A 20,172-nucleotide genomic window follows, 5' to 3' on the forward strand; every position below is an offset into this window, starting at 1 on the left:
ACAGCTCGCTTTTTGTAGTGAAATGAGCTCCAAATTTTATAATGCTTTTTTCGACAAAAGTGTTACTGTGGATAATTACCCATTTCTAAGTTATTTTGTTTGCTTGCAACATTATTAAACTAATGGAATGGTCCGGTAAAATGTGGTCGGAAAATGTGCAATTGAAGATATTTATTGTTTTCGAAGAATATCTTGCGGTTTTAACTGTCGTGGCACCACTTTCTTGTTAAACTTAATTGAATGTTTGGTTTTTGTTGTTCGTTTTGTAGTCTTCTGACATATCATGGATAATGACGAGGTCTCAGTTGTTTCCTGTGAGGTATAAGTTAATTTTTTTAATGAACCTTATTGATTGTATCAGTTTTATTTTGTTTGTTTCTAAAAGTAGAAACGTAACAATCCGTTTTCTTTTGTTTTAGTGCTTTTTAAATATATAGACATTGAGTTCTGGTCGTAATTATTGTTTGTATATTATCTGATTTCTTTATCTGATTATTATGTATATCTTGTTCAGAACTCTCATAAATGGCAAGTTTCATCGGCTCTCTAGTCCAGCGTTTTTTTATTTACTTGTTTGTTCTACGACCAATTTTTTTCGGAGGATAATAATTTTGTAAACGAGTTTAAAAGATTATAACTGTGAAACAGATTAGGAATATAATTGGTAGAAAAATTGCGACGAGATGCCTAATATTGCCAGAGTGTTGACCATATCAAAATATATCAAAATATCTGTTAATCATATCAAAATTTCTAATTTTTCATCAGTTTTCAAGTTTTTCTTCAGTTTTCTTCAGTTTTGAAATATTAAAAAAATGTAATCAATTTTGATCTTGAAATGTTGCCTCACTTGGAGCAAACGAAAATTGATATTCCAAACAACTTTTCCTCGTAGAACAATGAGAAACTGTTGACCAACATGAGGTGGATGTTGGAACAATCTGTACAACGCATAGATTAGCAGTATTCAAAAACAAAAATTGAATACAAAAACAAAAAATGGTATTTTTCTTACCAGCTATTGCAACAGACATCAGTCTTGATATTAATCAAAATTCCTGAACTATAATGGACAGACAAATGCATCAATTTTAGAAAAAATACTATAAATCTTGTGAACACACAATCAAATGATTTTGAGTCGGCCAAAAAATCTAACACTGGAATCTAACAGTTCAACAGATGCCAAAATATTTTTTCAAAAAGTAAAAGCATTAAAAGGCTTTTATTTTCCTTTGTTTGAAATTGTAAATGGTCTTAGTAAATGAAGTTTTGTCCAAAGCCAGTATTTTTGGATTTTCTTTGACAGAAAAAGTTTGCAAACTAACAACTGTGGTACTCCTAGTAAAAAAGACGAATACAAAAGACTTTTTTTAAGAAAAAAATGTGGAAAATAGTTCAAATGATTCGTTTATCTTCTTGGGGTCTGTCGTAATTTATTATTTTGCTGTGATGATTTGCGGTGCGAGATTGCAAAGGGAATATTATTTGACTATTCGCGGCGCGAGATCTACTTTCACTTTTGTTTCGCTTACTTGCAGAGCGGGAAATTAAGAGAAGGTTTTGCAAACTGAATTGAATTGCAGAAGATCAGATCTATGAAATTAATAAACTAAAACCACTCGAGCACAACGTGAATGCGTGATAAGACATGTCTGATCACGAAGCGGGAAACTAACCAGACAGTTGAAACAAGATCATAAGATTAAGATTAAGATAATGAACTAAATTAAGAGCATCATATAAATTTTACTGCATCAATGAAATTGAGAAATAAATAATTGTTCGGGTATCGCATACCCTTTGCAGCAAGAGAAAATTGTAGAATACAATTTTCAAAATTTATTTAATAACAATATTTATAAATTAATAAAAGGTCCCCGGTTAAATAGATAATATCAATATATTTACTGGTTATCATAGCTAAAAATACGATGATTAATACAATATATTATGTTTTTCTTTATGCAGTTTTCGAGCATTACAAATTCCAATCTTCATTGTCAGAATCTTGTTTCTCTGCTTCGAGAGCTGTCATCGTCCGAACCAGCGTTGGGGTGTCCACATATAGCAGAGGCGTGTTTCGGGTAGCGGGAGGCGAGACAGAACCGATACGGGGTGACACATTTTGTTTCTCGGGCTGATTGTCCACAATTTGCTGTCCCGATTCGACAATGGTGTCAGGTGGTGCAAAATTTTCCACATCGCCCGCTCGGCGGGGTCGTTTCGGTGGAGGCAAGATATCAGAAGCTGGTGGAGAAGTCTCGAAGCCATAATATGATGGGCTTCGACGAGGACGGTCTGAAGTACGCGTAGAAGATGATGTTGTGGCCGCGTGAGTAGATGTAGTTGTGGTTGGTTCGCTAGTCGAGAGTGGAGGTTGTTGATTGCGTATCGCAGAGAAGTTTGGTAACTTTGGAATGCGTCCCCGCATCGCGCGTGAGATATTCGATGTTTGCGATGAAACCCCGCTGCCCGGTTCTCTCTTCCTGTGCTTCATTTTCTTGTCACTCTTTTGCTTTCGGGTGAACTCTTTGATGTGGCTGTGAATCAGCTCTTCCACAACTTTTTCTCCAGAACGGGGTCCGCGTCTATCCGCATAAACTTTCAGTGGAGTTTGCCTCTCCAACTTTGTGCCAAATTTCGCAATATCGCTATTGCGAACTGTCACTACTTGCTTGCCCGGTTCTTTTATGGTCGACGTGGTGGGGCTCATTTTGAGAATTTGCGACCCAGGGGCATGGACCTCGTATAAACCCTCCAGGTTCTTTTTCGAGCGTCTCTTGCCATGGACCTTTCTCGCAAGATTCAGTTCGGCCGCACGCTCTTTCAGGGGAATGGGGTGGATCGCCGTGGTCTTGAGGAATCGTGGTTCCCCATCTGTACTGGCCTGCTCCCTGGATCGTGCTTCAGCTGTAGCTCGGGTCATGCCAAGTTCTACTTCGATATCGCTACGATATCCATTGGTCCACTTATCGTCAGGCAGGATCTCTTCGGGCATCACTGTGTCCTCGTCTAAATAATGATTTATAATACTTTTGTATGACAGGTTCAGCAAATTAGGTTTAGTTGCAATCACGCTTAGCGGGGTATTAGGCTTTCTTCCAAAGTGTGCTTCGAAGGGCGAGGTCTTTGTTGTTCTTTGTTTACATATACGCAATTGGTGAATGATTATCTTTAATGCATGCTTTACATGAAAGGCGTGTGTAGATAATTTCTCTTCTTTGATACATGCAAGTCTATTCTTAATTGTTTGAAATAATCGTTCCACTAACCCAATAGCGCGATGATCATTTACCGGCGCTTCAATAATCTCGATGTTGTTCTTATTACAAAAGGTCTTTACTTGATGTCCAATTAAACATTTTGCTTGGTCCAGACGAATAGATCTTGGAATTCCATGAGTTTCAATATACATGTCCAAAAATTTCAAAACATTTGGGCCATTAGCTTTGTCCTAATTATATGCAGTTGGATATTTAGAAAAACGATCAATTGCTGCCAAAAAGTACACCTCATTGCCCTTTTCATCAAAATTTGGTCCCCCAAAATCGATTTGAATTTCTTGATTAGGTTCAACACATGGTATATGAGGAGTGAATTGTTTAGTAGGAATAATTGATTTAAGATTCTTACCGATTGCTGTGCATGGTTTGCACTCAGTGGATTTAACTATTAATTCCCTGTGCATGTAGGGCCACCAGGAGTGTGTAGCCATACAAATCATGCCCCAGGTACCTGGGTGACTTGAATGGATATCGTCGATCAGCGCTTCGCGGAGCACGTTAGGGATAGCCACTCGTTCATCAATGCACACGCACCCGGAGCGCACGTGCAGATCCCTCCAGTACGAGTGTATGTAGGGGTTTATTGCCTTTAATCTGCTTTCGTTGTTAGTCAAGATACAATCTCTGACCTCTTTAAGAACAGCGTCCTTACTAGTTAGAGAGGCAATCAGAGACTTATTAAAAATTTTGGAGACGATATAATCGAAAGTGGGTACGTGCGGGCTCGGCGTCAATGGGGTACTAGCATTAGAAGAATGAGTTGGGGATGGGGGAGTTGTGTTTGGTGCCGTACTTGTTGCATGCGGTGTACTGAGATTTTGTATGGGTTGATTCGCCGCGCGAGAGCTGGTTGGCAAATTCGATCGCGTACTTGCGGGGCGCGTAGTGTTGTCGCTAGTTGAGGGTTGATCCGCAGCGCGGGATGCATCATTGAATCGGTCTCGGGTCATTTTCTTTTTCGAAGGCATTCTACTATCTATTGTATTGATATATTTGAATACGGATGATGATTGATTAGAATTATTTAGTTTAGAAGGATGCAACTGATTTCTAGAATGACAAGAGGCAAAAAGCACTGATTTTAATTCTGGGTGATGACTTTTAGAAATATTTGTGGAATGTGATTTGACTGGCGGGATTTGTAATTGAGTGAATGGATGCTCGCGCTGCGCGTATGTCACTTTATTCCTAATTTGGATTAATTGGTCGTTGTTTCTGGTATTTTGCAGAGCGAGAGAGGTGCAAAGTGGATTTTGTGACGCGGGTGTTGCATACTTTAAATTGTTTAATTGACAAATACTATTTGAAGCATGATTTCGCGGAGCGAGTGAATTGCCAAATACATGTTTGCGTACCCGCGTAGCGCGGGTGTTAATTGAATTTACTGAATTATTAGTGGTCCCAATTTTAGGTGTAGTTTGTAATGCGGGATCAAGTATTTCAATTTTAGATGTGTTTTGCGGGTCGAGAGTGTAATTTGTTAATAACTGGTGTAAATGTGATGCAGGGTGTTCAGTGTTTAATTCTAATGCGTTATTTGATTTCGAGATCAGATTCAATTTGGCAACAACAAATTCTTCATCGTATGTAGAGATCTTTTTAGCTTTTTGTGATGGATTGCGAGAAATATAATCGACCAAACCCATTTTTGCACCAGGAAGGTGTTCAATATCAAACTGAAAAGGAAGAAGGCGATCGACCCAGCGGGTCAATCTACTATTGTATGATTTATTAGATCTATGTTCTTTCATGATTGAGAGAAGTGATCTGTGATCGGTAATTACTTTAAATTGTTTTCCATACAGATAATTTTTAAAATATTCTGTTGACCAGACTACACCCAAAAGTTCAAGTTCATTTACACTATAACGCTCTTCACAGGAATTTAAAAATCGAGACGCAAATGCGATTGGTTTCCACCCATCTACAGTTAATTGTTCGAGGGCCGCACCGAGACCTGAGCGGGATGCGTCGCATTTCACGCGTGTTTCGAGTTGCGGGTTGTAATGACTATTTGCAGTTGCATTCGCTATGCGAGTCTTAATTTCTTGAAAACAATTTTCTTGTTCAGTTGTCCAGACGAATTTTGAAGACTTCCGCAGTAGCGGGCGAAGAGGATGACTTATTTGGGCTAGATTAGGGATAAATTTCCCAATATAATGAACGGATCCCAAAAATGAACGGAGTTTCCTTACAGTTTTCGGAGCTTCGAGAGCCAGGATTGCTGCGGTCTTAGACTCGAGGGGCGAAATACCTTCTTGTGATATATGATACCCAAGCCAATCAATTTCTAAATTACCAAAGTGGCATTTAGGAAGATTTATCCTAAGATTTTTGTCGTCTAAACGTTGGAGACATTTCATGACATAATTTTTGTGATCAATCAGAGACCCTTTGCTAACAATTAAAACATCATCCAAAAAGCAATATGTATTTTCTAAACCGATTAGGGTATAATCCATAGCTTTTTGAAATTCAGCTGGCATATCTGTAAGTCCGTAAAGTCCTGTTAGAAATCTGTAAGTGCCAGTCATATCTCCACTAATAATATTAAAATTACAATGATTAGCTGTGTTGATGTCCAGATTTAAATGACTATAAGCGTATTTCAAATCAATCGTAGAAAAGTACGTTATGTTCTGCGAAGCGGGAGCACTTATTTGCTGAGATATTGATTCAATTAACGTATCAATGTTTGGCATTTGATATTTGTTCTTATGAATAGCTTTATTTAAAACTTTTGAATCCAGTGCAAGCTTTATCGTTTGGTCTTTTTAACTGTAACCACAATAGGTGAGATGAAATAATTATCAGGACAGCTTGACAGTTTTATAATGTGTTTTTCAGCTAATAGTTTTCTAAGTTCTGTATTAACTTTATCTTGAAGATTGATAGGAATTCGTCTACCTTTCTGTTGTCTAGGTTGGAAATTTTTGTGAAATTTAGATTTTGCTACATGACTTTTTGATCGTCCAATGCGTGATACCAAACCAGGAAATTTTTTGGCTATCTGTTCTTTAAATTCAGGGGATGCGATGTTGTTGACACTGTTACCTTTAATAAGTGTAGACTGAGTTACGGCAAGTCCAAGTTGGTTGAACAAATCACGACCTATTAAGGACTTTAAACCGTCGGCCACTACTGTGAAAGCTGCTGTGTCGCATACCCATCCTTTGCTCGTTACAGGGGCTTGAATCTTTCCCAGTACCTGTATTGGTTCGTTAGAGAAGTTTCGTAGTTGTGGTGGTGACGATTCGTGAATCCAGAAAGCGCGGGGGCTGCTTTGTACCACTTGCGACGCGAGTGAATGGTGAAGTATACTGCATGCACTCCCTGAGTCCACGAGTAGAGTTGTATTGACATTTCCAATCTTGAGAGGCATATTGAGGGGTTCAACTTTCTCCACTGCGGCTTCAATCATTGCGACTGTGTTGTCCTCTTCACCGCTGCTGTAGTCTGATTCATAGAGTTTTGCCGGTTGAACGAAATTTACCGAGTCCTCTGGGTGTGGCTCTTCTTCTACCACCCGAACCATCTTTTTCTTGGGACCTTGGGGCTTTACGTTGATGTTCTTTTGCTGTTTACGGCAGACCTTTGCGAAATGGTTTAATAACCCGCAGGTGTTGCATGTCTTTCCTTTTGAAATGCACTTTTCGATATGATTTGGGAGCCAGATTCCGCCACAATTCGAACAATACATTGTTGATCTATTATTTTGTTTGAGAACATTATTATTGTTCTGCCAATACGGTCTTCGTGAGTTGTTGTTGAATTGAATAGCATTGACATTCGCCGGAACAACAACTTTATTGTGCTGTTGTAATTGATGTTGATTTCGCATCCCGAGTTCCATATTGATTGCGAGTTCCAACGCCTGTCGCAGTTCTACCGTTTGTTTTAGTAGTTCTTTTTGGATTTCGGGATCAATCAGATTTGTTATGAATACATCTCGAATTAGAGTCTCCTCTTTGTTTTCAAAATCACAGTTTTCCGCCAGTTCTTTTAATTTACCAAAGAAATGCTCCACAGTTTCTCCTCTAAGCTGTTTTGTGATCACGAAGACATGTCTGTCAAATGTTATGTTGCGTGGGCGAATGAATGCTTCCTCCACGATTTTCCAAAAATCGATAGTAGCAAGAGTGTCTATCATGACATGCGGGTTCTTACAGTTAAGGATACGACGTCCCTCTATTCCGATGCTCAAGTAAAGAAGGGAGACTGTTTTCCGGTCTGCCAATGACCAGGGTTTTTCGCCACACATGATGCCTACCTCAATAAGTCGTTGGCATTTGTTTTGCCAGTTCATTTTTTGTTGCGCGTTGCGCGCGTTCCTCTCCCTCTCTGATTGTGCAGGTGCACCCACAATTGTCTATTCGTAGATTGGCTCTAGAGGTAGTTCTACCGTATCAGGTTTTGGGCCGAGAAGCGTGTCCAAAATGATGTTTTCTTTGGCTAAGAGTGCCGGTTTGTATTGTACCCTCCACTTCTCCCAGCGGAGTGGAGGATCCGGTGTTGGTTTGTCCCAGAAAGGGTCGATTCCAAGGGGTGTTCTTTTCGTTGCTGACTGCGCCATGTCGTACTTTATTATTTTGCTGTGATGATTTGCGGTGCGAGATTGCAAAGGGAATATTATTTGACTATTCGCGGCGCGAGATCTACTTTCACTTTTGTTTCGCTTACTTGCAGAGCGGGAAATTAAGAGAAGGTTTTGCAAACTGAATTGAATTGCAGAAGATCAGAGCTATGAAATTAATAAACTAAAACCACTCGAGCACAACGTGAATGCGTGATCAGACATGTCTGATCACGAAGAGGGAAACTAACCAGACAGTTGAAACAAGATCATAAGATTAAGATTAAGATAATGAACTAAATTAAGAGCATCATATAAATTTTACTGCATCAATGAAATTGAGAAATAAATAATTGTTCGGGTATTACAGGGTCAAGAATCTTTGTTTATCTCTGGCGTCTAAAAGACACTAGTTTTTTCTTCAAGTTTGCAGACCACTTTGCAGACCACTTTCTCTCCTTTGCAGACCACTTGCTTCAACGGCGAACCCAAGAAAGCATTTTCATTTTTTTAAGGAAAAGATAGAAAGTTTTTTTTAAGAAAACAGCTTAGTTTTGTAAACATTTAAGCGCACCTACGCTGAAATCAGAACCATCTCTATTGTTTCATAGAAGTAACCGAATAAAGGGTGATTGAGATTAAAAACGAAAACCTACTTTGTTAAGAGGTTGAACTTTTTTTCAGTTTCACTCTGTTAACTAATGCGTCACTCTCCTAATGCTTCAAGTGAATTCAAAAATTTAACTCTAGATTAGAATTTAAGATCAATTGGCGTCTGTTTGATCTCTAATTGCAGTCAATTTAATATATGAGAAAAATGTGAAGATATCACAAGTATATTTTTGCTTCAAATCGAAAAAATAAAGAAACGAGGAAAATGTCGGTTTTTCTAGTTTGCTGCAACATATTATCCAAAAGCAACTCCACTAGTTAACTTAAAAATATTTTTTGGCTTTGATCAGTTGAATTTATCAAAAAAGGGGTCTTTGTATTATGAGAACAGAAAAAATGCCAGCTGAAAACAAAGCAAAAAGGAATTCTACTTTTGTCAACAACTGCAACCGTCAAATTTTGCTTGATTGAAGTTAAAAATGTCTTTTCTCCAGTTAACTCAAAAGTGACTCACGTAAAGGATTTAAATATCCACCAGCTTCATTGAATTTGAAAAGAGAACGAAAAAGTTCAGTTGTCAATTTAGGATTCAATTTCAAAAAATACTTATCTATGCAAATTCTGATAAATTTATCGCGAAAAAATTTAGAAAAAGAAGCTGTTTTTTGTTCAGAAAATTTTATCCAACACTGAATGTTTTCTGAAAAAAGGACATCTAAATGGATAAAAGCCTCCAAGAGAGTTCAAACTAAAGGGACAATTCCAGACATAACCATTAACCCTAATTTTTAAAGCTTTCTTTTTTCTGGCCTACATTTAAATTGTGGAAAATTTTTAACTGAACCCTCAATCTAACTAATTGGCAAATATTTCATCAGTTGTGCATATTTTTATTAAGTTAACAATTAAGAGAGAAAAAATCTTTATTTAATTGCTATTTCTAGCGTGGAAAACTAATTGCTGCACTTTTTTGCAATTTATTGCCTGTGTTTGTTTAAGATGATTTTTTTCGCGTGATAGCTCTCGTGAGGATTCAAATTTGCTGCAAGGAGTTGCTCAAATTGCAATGTTGTTGACCATGCATTCGTTTAATATCTGTTGAAATCATATCAAAAAGATGGATCTTATTTTTCCTCACTTTTCAAATTTTAGTAATCAAGTAATTTTAGTTTCAAGTAATCAACGTTGCTCGAAAAATATTGCTTTAATTTGAGCATTGCAAAATTGTATTTATTGAAATCATATTTCTAAGAATCATTATGCCTCCCAAAACAAGGAGATAAATTTTGACAAAATTGATACGTATGTTTGAGCATTCTGCGCTACGCAGAGTCTCGCACTAGCCGTTTTGTTTGATTAAAAAACGGAAAACGATTTTTTTTCTGACCAGTGATTGCAACAAACATCATGCGTGATATTACTCAAAAAAGCCTTAAGTATGATGAAAGAGACCAATGCATAATTATTACAAAAAAAATTTTCAAAATTATAGAGACCCTTTATCGGTGTTAAACTTCAGTTTCAGTATTTGGTTTGGTTAATGATTTTGTTTTTGATATGGAACTGCATTGCTTTGCAGAAGACTTATAAGAGACAGCTCACAGATAACGGATAAAATGATTATTAATGTGTTATCAGGAAGCAGGCAATGAATGTTTAATCTGCTCAACCTTCATTAATTGTTAAAACTGAGCAAAACAGGTCCAGAATTAGTAATTTGAAACCAGCAAATTCAGGAAAGCTTTTCTGAGGAGTAGCTCGAGCTCTATCTTAATGACCATGACCAGGAGGGTCGAACAGCCTTAGGTACAAAAGTTTGTCAATAAAGCATTAATATTAGGATAAAAGGATTTTTTTTAACTTCGTATTGTATTGGAACGAATAATAGAAAATTATATTGTAAACGAGCGTTTGATTTGTTTTCAGTTCTACGCTAGGGGCAGGATTATAAATTTCATTGACCTTGTTTTAAATTTCTTGTACTGTTAATTCATATTATGATATCAACATCACTAGAAACTAACACTTAATTAATTGTTTATTTTAAAACTTATCTGACAATTTTCCTGTTATCTCTTTTAAACTGTTTTTCGGTTCTCTCTTTGTTCTTGTAATTATTATAGGAAAAATGGATTTTTCTTAAATTAAAAAAAATAATGACGGCTGGCCAAGTGAACAGAAAAGGTCATGATAACCGAGTTGAAACACAGTGACGCTATCATCGATTAGAACTATAGCAGCGCATATAACATAACATATCTTAAAGAGCAAGTCCTCTAGATTGAAATTTTGTGGAATAAAAAAGTATTATATTGAGAAATCGCCAAGCAATAATTAAAAGAGGCTCTCAGAACGGTGAATTTGAGTGATCGAGTGCTGTAGAAGTAGGAAAAAATGCATTTTTACCAGAAATTTTGTTCCTTTTTGGAATAAAGCACAAAGAATAATATCTATTCAAACTCATTCCTTGCGATAAACAATGAATACAAAAACGGTTTTTTTTAACAAAGGCGATTAAGAGATGAGAACGGAAACAGAGTCAGAAGTCGTTTTATCCTGAAAAACCTTTAAATTATTGAGATTAGATAATAAACAAAGCAATTTCCTGACTTTATCCTTTAAAAGTCGCCTTCTCGTAGCATTCTGAATAACGGCAGGAAAGGTTTATTTACCATTAACAATTTATTGCTTGAAATACTATCCCTATTTTTCCTTATTTTCCTCTTTCTTTGTGGAATGCTCAACAATAGTTCCAATTATGCTAATTTCCCCAATAAGTTCATCGATAATTTATTCTCGCCATGAAAAATTGCTCTTTAACGTGGGAAACAACAAACCATTTCAATTTTTCTAAGCTTTCCAATCAGTTGAAGATCTTGCTGATTGGCTAGATACAATTAAACTCTCAAAATTTTTAAATTTTTTGCCAACTTTTGTCTATTTTCTTAATTTGTTTACTGTTTATTTTCTTTTTCTGTTCCAACAACATTCAACAATGCTGTTTCAGAATTGATTTTTATTCAGTCATATCTTATTCCAAGTCCACTGGGCATGACGAGGTTACACGGGGAATTCATACAAGAAAATCATACATATTAGGAGGTGATTAAGTTGAATGCGATGAATTTTCTGACAGCTCCCCAGTGATTCTGGAATTTTGATCGTGTAAGATCTGACAAATTTCTGACAAAACCATCTTGCTAATAGCCTGTAAGGGGATGCATCTTCTTATCAGATCTGATAAGACGTTTATCAGATCTTATACGATAAAAATTCCTCTTATAAGTTCTTACACGATAAAAATTCCTCTAATAAGTTCTTACAGGATAAAAATTCCGTCCTATCAGATCTTACACGATAAAAATTCCGTCTTATCAGATCTTACACGATAAAAATTTCCTCTTATCAGATCTTACACGATAAACCTTTTGAAAGCTATGCCTCTAAAAGTTCTTGAAGTATGGCATGCTCTTCAAATTGAAGACAATTCAGAGTTGCTTTCAAGCAGTAGCCGAAAAGCTACAGCATGGAGCACTTAAGCGTCAGAGCAACAAAGAGAAAAGTATCTTATACTGTCTTTTAAGACTTATAAGATATTGTAAAAAAGGTTATTCCAGTGGCAAGGGCTTTCTCTGAAGCGCTCATTATCAAACTAGGCTGAAATTTTTTTTTCAAAGACCGAAACTATCTTGGACTGCTAAAGTTAGTCAAAGTACCCAGTTAAAACTGACAATGAAACTGCCGCCAAAAAATAATCAAAACTCATTTTTTTGTTTCACAATTGGTTAGTTGACCGATTTTTTTTATACTTTCATAGGAACTTGACTACCTTATACGGTTATAATGAAATCATTAAAACATGTCTTAAAAGATTTTACAAGATAAAAATTTCGTCTTATCAGATCTTGCACGATAAAAATTCTGGTAAGAGGAATGTTTATCTTATAAGATGTCTTATCAGATCTTACACAATAAAAATTCCTCTTAGCAGAGTTTTATCGTGTGGGTTCTGATAAGAGGAATTTTTATCGTGTAAGATCTGCTTCTTAGTCAGCATCTTATCAGATCTTACACGATAAAAATTCCACAATCACTGGGGCTGCAACACAAATTTTTCATTCAGCTGTTTTATCACATACTTTTGTGATCAAATTTGTTTTAGAAATAAGTACTAATTTCTATCACTTTTGAAAACTGAGTTGAAATTATGAATGAAGAGCACTCTTAAAAGAAAAAAAAACAAAATTCGTGTAGCCAAGACATCTGCCCATTTTTAAGCTGCATGTAAAACCACAAAAGAGAAACAAACAAAAGAGAAATTTTAAGGCTGGCCAATCAGAGTAGAGGAAACATGGTGTGAACTTATCAATTAATGGATTGGGTCATGCCAGAATCTTGCATTCTGCATCCAACCATTCATTCTGACAGAAACTTGCAGGATAACCTTTTTTCTTCCAGAATCTTGCAAGATCCCGGGTTGCTCATCATACAAAATTCTTAGTAATCATATTAGGTCATATATGATTCTTAGTAATCATACTAGGTCATATATGATTTGCATGAAATCTTGGTAGTCATACAAGGATCATATATGATTTCCTACTAATCATTCAGAGATCATACAAAAAATTTCAAAGCCTAAAAACCGTTTAAATTTCATTTTATTTTCTAACGAGGTTGAAAAAAATGTCTTGGGAATCATACAAGGTCATACATGACATATAAAACGTTGACTGGTTCCACAAACACCCGTATAAAGTAGTCAGAGGACATGTCAAATGATTATATTGCATTTGCAATCCACATTTGATTCTTTGTATGCACTAAAAAAATAATTTTGCAATTCGGACATATTCAAAAAACGATTTTGAGGTTATATGCTAAATTTTTTTCTATGTTTCTTATAAATGAGCATTTATAGGTTTTAACTGGCTTGGGAGAGTATCATATCTTTAGTTTTGTATTTAGACTTATTCTTTTATTTAGTGCACAACTTTGCAAAAGATATTGTAGGTTAGGGTCTTTTGGCGGATCACAAAGTGATGCCGGGAAATTAAAAAGATGGTGCCTAACCAAACAAAATTAAAAAACAAAAATGGAAAAAGATATATGAAAAATAGATATATGATTCTTGGTACTCATACTAGGATCATATATGATTTCCTGGTAATTATACAAGGATCATGCATGATTTCACAGTAGTCATACAAGATTGTACTAGGAAATACGTTATGATTTGCATGACATCGTATATGATCCCTGTATGACTACTAAGAAAAGGCGACCCGGGATAACCATTAGTTCTGCCAGAATCTTACAAGATAATCGTTTTTCTGTCTGACTGATACAAGATAAGAATTGTTCTAAACTAAATGTTCCTGGTAGTTTGTTTTTTTTCGCAGGAATAATTAAAAATAGTCAAGTATCGACTGAAGATGCGACTTTTAGTATGAATTTTATTTGATATCTGGTTTTAAATTGAGAGCTGCTTTCAGCAGAAAATGATGCAAATAGAAAGTAGTACTCTTAAGTGGTAGTAAAAAATTATTTCAACTAAACAAAAAAATAAAATTTTAAAAATGAAAGCTGACCTACTGAGTTTCAATTAATTTGACCCGAAAATCATGTTAAGGAAAATGAAAAAATCGGTCAATCAAATCGCAGCTCGACAGGAACCATCCTGTTGTCTTCGGTAAACGTAATTTTTCCGACCCACTTTAGTGGGGGAGGAACTATATACTCAAATGGGTTTTTTTTGTTCAGTCAAATTTGGCCGATCGATATAATCATCGTAGAGAGTTGTGAGTGGTATCATTAAAAAACCCCGTCCAGCGTAGAATATGGAATTAAAAAGATTTTTTCAATTTTTGTTTTTTATAGGGAGTTATCGAGGTTTAAAGTTTAGTGAATAATTCATGTGTTTTAATTCCAATTTTCAGTAATTTTGACCTAATTTTCGTCAATTTTGCTAAATTTTTTGTTCAAATTTTTTACTGTAGTCTTATTGATTTTATTCCTAAACATAGAGAAGGGTTGCTGAATTCTTCGATCCGAATTTTTTGCCTAGAATTTTTGCTAAATTTGTCAAAATTTGACTTTTCTTCGTGAACAAATTTGCTTTTTTAGCCCAATCATTTAGATTTGCTAGAAGAAGATACCTTAAAACTGCTGCCGTATTCTTTTGAAGTTAACAAAAAAGCTAGTTCTATAAGCGTTGGCTTTGAGAGTCTTCTGGAATTATTATTTCGCCAGTTTTTTGCAAATTAAAACTCGATAATTACACAAAATGCAATTTTTTTTTTGACAATCTCGAAAATGTTGTTGAAAAATTGATCTGTTCTGCAACCATTTGAACAAATGAGTATTTTGTTAGATTGCACAGTAACAACTAAGCTGATATTTATCTCTTCCTGGATCCTAACAAGAAAAGTTTTTCTAGATTTTAATGGGGCGCGAATTTTTTTCAAAATGATTCCGCTATGAAGAGGATTTATGTAATCTTTTTTTTAATTACAAGGAATTCAGATCAGGGCTTAATGAATGACAGGTGCTATTTTAAAAAAACAAGGAGCAACGAAATTATATTACGGTTGCAGAATAAGCTCATAGTTTTAGTGGTTCTGACCAATTGTTTTCGTTAACAAATTTTTAATTTTTTTCTTGAATTTTGTTTTCATTTGCTATATTTTTGTAGTCCAACAGCTTAATGTCTCCATTCAAGGATTCAGTTATTTTTATGAGTTAGAATTGAATCTAGACAAATCATTCAATCGTTATCTAATGTCTGTTTTAACTTTGAATTTAATTGTTTTAAGAAAATATCGGTTAATTTTTGAACTTTGCCACTATTTTTTATCTCAATTTTCTTATCTTCGGTTGCAGACTAAGTGTAAAAAAGCAGAAAATGATTTCCTGTTGGTCATAAATTAATGTTCGTAATGGTTTTATGTTCAATTATTGGTCTATTTTTTTATACAACGCGTTTTCATTTTTTTTTATTTTTGAGCATAAATGCATATTTTTTGAGTTCATTTTGTTGCTCTGTCAAATTATCTTAAGATTGGCAAGTCCAACTGAGGAAAATTATAGAAAACTCAAAAGGTTGGGAACAAAGCGTATATATATATATATATATATATATATATATATATATATATATATATATATATATATATATATATATGTATATATATATATATATATATATATATATATAGTAATTGTTTTAGTTATATAGTTTGTGCTTTTGGTCTGAGACACAGTTATATCGCAAAATTTCAATGATTTTTTTTTGTTTTTGACTATGTTTGTCTTTTTTCTTGTTGTACGCCATGAAGCTGATAACGATTGGTCTCAGTTGTTTCCCCAGGACATAAAACTTAACCTATTTAAAGATTTCAGTTTATAGCTGTTTGTTTTAATGACATTAAAAATGATTTAGGAAAATCTTTTTTTTGAACTGTATACTTTTTGCTTTCATTTTCGTAAACATGTAACTCAATCTCACTGATTAAAAACTGCAATAATTACTTTTGTTGATTCATACATTTTTTTGAGCTCGGTTATACGTTGTGACATATGGCTTTGGCCCTTGATTTCATACAAAAAATATCGAGGTTTCTAAACTGTAAAATTTTTGGCTTTCTTTTTGTTCTCATCTTCTCGTAATTCTTTTGCAAGGAGAGCTCATTGATGTTAAAATGAAACGAAAGTGACAACTTACGGGTCTTGCCAGTATGATCTCATAGTGCCTCAAATAGTGTGATCTCGTAAAATTGTTTGAAGTTTTGGTTTCTTTATATATTTGTTATTTTGTAGGGTCGTGAATTAGTCTCATTATTTACAGGCCAATTTGGCATCCGGAGTATCAAAATCTAATTCAAGGCTGTCTGTTGAAACTTTAAGTCTGTTATAAGTTTTGATAATATTTGTTTTCAAAAATATATTTGGGTTTTCGAGCTTCATCATTTTTTTAAAACGTTTTTCGGTTGATTTGTAGCTCAGTCTCTGTAAACACAGGTCACAACACGTTTCCAGTGAACAGTATTTTGATATCCATGAAGGTTATAGCTTCAAACGCTTGTTTCTTGTCTTTATTGCTACTGTTACTACGAGATTTCACAAAATAATTGAGATTTTTTTATATTTGTATATTTTATAGGATTTTTGTTTTCCTTCTAATTTATAACATTGATCGTAGGTTCCATTGGCTTTGTAGTTTTGCGCAATTAAACATCGGATAATGATATGTCTTAGATATATAGAGATATAAACGAACATTTTAGTAATTTCAGTTGACATTTAATAACCTCAATAATGGTATAAACGAACATTTTAGTAATTTCAGTTGACATTTAATAACCTCAATAATGGTGAAATAATTGTTTTCAAAAATGGAAAAGTATTTTTGAACATCGCACCTCATTGCTCTTTTTGATCGACCAGTTAAACAGTCGTATTAAGGGCAATTGCTCTATCTTTTCTTATGAAGTATAGGTCAAATTGTATTGTTTAGGTTTAATCTGATGCGAGTTTGGTTTTGTTATGATTTTATTTATTATAGCCACCGATTTTTGGTGGTAAGTAATGATTGTTGTTTGATATTTATTGTTGTCCTAGTTGTCCTATTAACAACAACGTTCATCGGCCCTCTAGGGTGGCATCATTGTATTCCATTGTTTGTTTAATTAATGATAAGTATGTTGTTGAAGGTTTTCTAACTTTTCATCATTTGGTAGCCAATTAACTCAAGAATGTGGATGAGCGGGGTCGGAACCTTATGTGCGTACGCACATTACCGAGCCGCCTTGTTAATTTGAGAATTGAATAGAGGTTATTATTATTATTGTTTTGAAAAACAATTGCAATGATACCATTCAAAACAGAAAATTTGAAAAAAAAAACGAATAATAATGCATCAGAGTTCCGCGCTCATTTTTCAAGCCCAAAATCTATAAAGCCTGTGTCGTTTGATTTTCTTTCTTGTCCTTTTGCATGAAGTGCAAGTCTGTCGTTATTGCATTCATCAGCCGTCCGGATTAGCTGATTCTCAATTTTATCACACCAGCTTCACAAAACCAAATTAATTTCTGGTGGTCGCAAGATGATCGTTGTTAGACGACGAAAAAGATTAAATTTGGCCTTTGCTGACCGCTAACTTGATTACAACCGATAAGATTAAAAAAGACTTTGAAGAACTGCTGCAAAAATCAATGACTTAGAAGTTTCGTCAGAAAAAGGGTAGTTTGTTCACTTGACTTCATTTACATACTTCATTTGTTCTTCCCAGTCAGTGACGTAATTAGACTAATGGTTTCCTCACAACTGGGTAATGGGTTGCGAGCAAATCAAAAGTACAAAAAAATGCTGGGATACGTAAAAGAATGTTAATTCAGTTGGGCCTACAACTGATGGTCCCCGAAAGCCGCCCCCTTATTTCTGTCACATTGCTGAGACTGTGCAGTGTTCCGTCGTATTACTAATTGATCATAGAAATTATGCACGCTTTAATTCAAATTCAGACTCAACAAACGGTATTAAAATCACCGATTATTTGTTAGATCATTTTCTGGCAAAAGATTTATTCGTATCTTAGCCACAATCCAGGAGTACTAAGATATCATAATAAATCAGTACTGATCATGATATTTCAATCCTATTTTCATTTTCTGATCATGGAAATTTTTACCTGGCCAGATCATGTCACTTTTTAACTTAAATACTGGCCAGTGTAAAATTCCGTTCCTATTTATTTCCGGACAGTTGTAAGAAAAAGTTATTTAACATTCTGTATTGGGAAAAATGAATTACAAACAGAGGTCGTTAGTTTTAATTTTGGCTGGTGTTTCCACAATTACAAATTAAATCAATTTTAACCGCAAATTTACCTTAAAGATGCCAAAACGTCCGTCAATTTCTTGTTCCTACGATTGTTAAATTCAACTTTCTTTCATCAGACGCAATGCCTCCTTACATTTCCCCTGTTATTTCCGTGCTTTCTGCTTTCATTGCAGGGTCCCATTTTCAACTGGCGAGGAGGATATGCAAATTTGATTAAATTAGGAAAACACGGATTCTTTTTTCACGCTCTTTTGTTTGCGCATCGCCAGTTTTCCCCCTGCTTCAAGTGATTTGGATGCGCGATTTATCCACAAGCACTGTAGGAGATGAAAAAATTAATGCAAAATAAAGGTATGGAAAGTTTGCTGTTTTACAACAGTCAAAGAATTCCTTTAATTGTCAATCAATAGGTACGATTGGTCCTTCTTGTTTTGTGTCAAGTGTTTATCTTATTTCCTATTAAGGGAATGCACTGAATCCATTTTGCCACCTAGTTGGAATTTTATAAACGCTGCTATCATTTAATCCTCAATTCTGACTGTGCAGTTTTTAATTTAATTCAAATTGCACTAAAATTATTTAAAAAACCCAATAAATTTGCAAGAACGTTATTCTCTCGCAATGTTGGCGCTGCGAATAATTTTGCCATTGTTATTCATCGGGGGGTTCACATTCAACGTGGGGGGTCTTGCCCTGATGGGGGGAGAGTGGGACAAGATCAGGCAGCACAAAGTGACCCACTTTCTGTGGAATTTGACCATCGCTGACCTCATTTACCTCTCTGTCATGTTCATCATGTTTTTAGAACAGATCTTAGAACAAATCCTTCATCCTTGGCTATGCAAGTAAGAGCTTTGTTTGGTTGTTTAATTTTGTATTGTTTTCATAACAATATTGCCCATTTCTATCACTCATTTTTCAGCAATTTTTAATGTTCCTACAACTCTGTGCCATTGATAGGTGAAATAGAGATGAAAATTATATTGTCGGATATAAAAACTCCCGGTTACAGAAGTTGATCGTTAAAAGATGATGGTTACAGGGGAACTTTTGGCAGGTTTTATCTTTTTTAATTTGTCTCAGTTTAATAATATAAAATTATATATAAAAATATTTCTTGCAGAAACAGTAAAAACCAATGCCCATTGCATATTATATCAATCTCAAATTCAGTGCAGTACTAAGAAGCTACATATAGCATAAGTGTTTTTGTTTGCTCAGTTTTTGGTTTGTGCTAAGGCGTAAGAAAACGAGAATTTTTGAATTTTAAACTAGATTTCATTCTTAGTACAAACATAAAGAACAACCTTAAAATTATGATCTTGTACAATATGTGCATACAAACTTTACCGAAACAATACCTGGTAACAAACATAGAGAGTAAACTTAAAATTATGATCTTGTACACCATGTGTATACAAACTTTACCGAAACAATACCAGGTTAAAGGCATCACCAGAAAAATTTCGAACAAATTTATCATAATTTTAAAACAAGAGAAGGCACTAGAATTCGGAAAAGTTACCGCTTATGTTTTGGGGTACAACGCAATCATGCGGACGGAAACAATTGTTTCTTAGATAGAAGACAACTCATGCTGAAGTTTCTAGCATACTTCATGCTTTGAAAAAATATGAGAAAGAGTTGAATTTTCAACACCTTATTTCGCAACAAAACAATGGACCTGGGCATCAATCAAACTTTTCTTCAGAAAAGAAACGGTATTTACTGGAGTTGTCATCAAAAAGTCCCAGCATAATTTAATTGGAGAATGTGGCCAAATTTTGAAGTAACAACTACGAAAACAAACAGTATTTTGCAGTAAATTGGTTGAAAAAGCGTCGGAAATCTGAAGCAAAT

General features: G+C 34.8%; 1 protein-coding gene across 3 annotated transcripts in view; it reads left to right on the forward strand.

The window, feature by feature from the left end:
• Positions 1 to 20,172, forward strand: part of LOC142349864 (somatostatin receptor type 4-like) — a 69,508-nt gene that overhangs the window by 20,943 nt on the left and 28,393 nt on the right. Inside the window, exons 1-2 of one of the 3 annotated variants that reach the window (XM_075401687.1) lie at positions 11,378 to 11,531; positions 17,473 to 19,157. The exons of 1 other annotated variant lie outside the window; for it this stretch is intronic. In XM_075401687.1, coding sequence (XP_075257802.1) covers positions 18,934 to 19,157 — 224 coding nt within the window. In that variant the 5' untranslated portion in view covers positions 11,378 to 11,531; positions 17,473 to 18,933. Of the gene's footprint in view, positions 1 to 11,377; positions 11,532 to 17,472; positions 19,158 to 20,172 lie in introns of those variants that run through there. One more of the 3 variants, XM_075401696.1, reaches the window with a different exon arrangement.

Source organism: Convolutriloba macropyga, chromosome 1, assembly GCF_964194025.1.
Source record: "Convolutriloba macropyga chromosome 1, txConMacr16.3, whole genome shotgun sequence".
Taxonomy (NCBI): Eukaryota; Metazoa; Xenacoelomorpha; order Acoela; family Convolutidae; genus Convolutriloba; species Convolutriloba macropyga.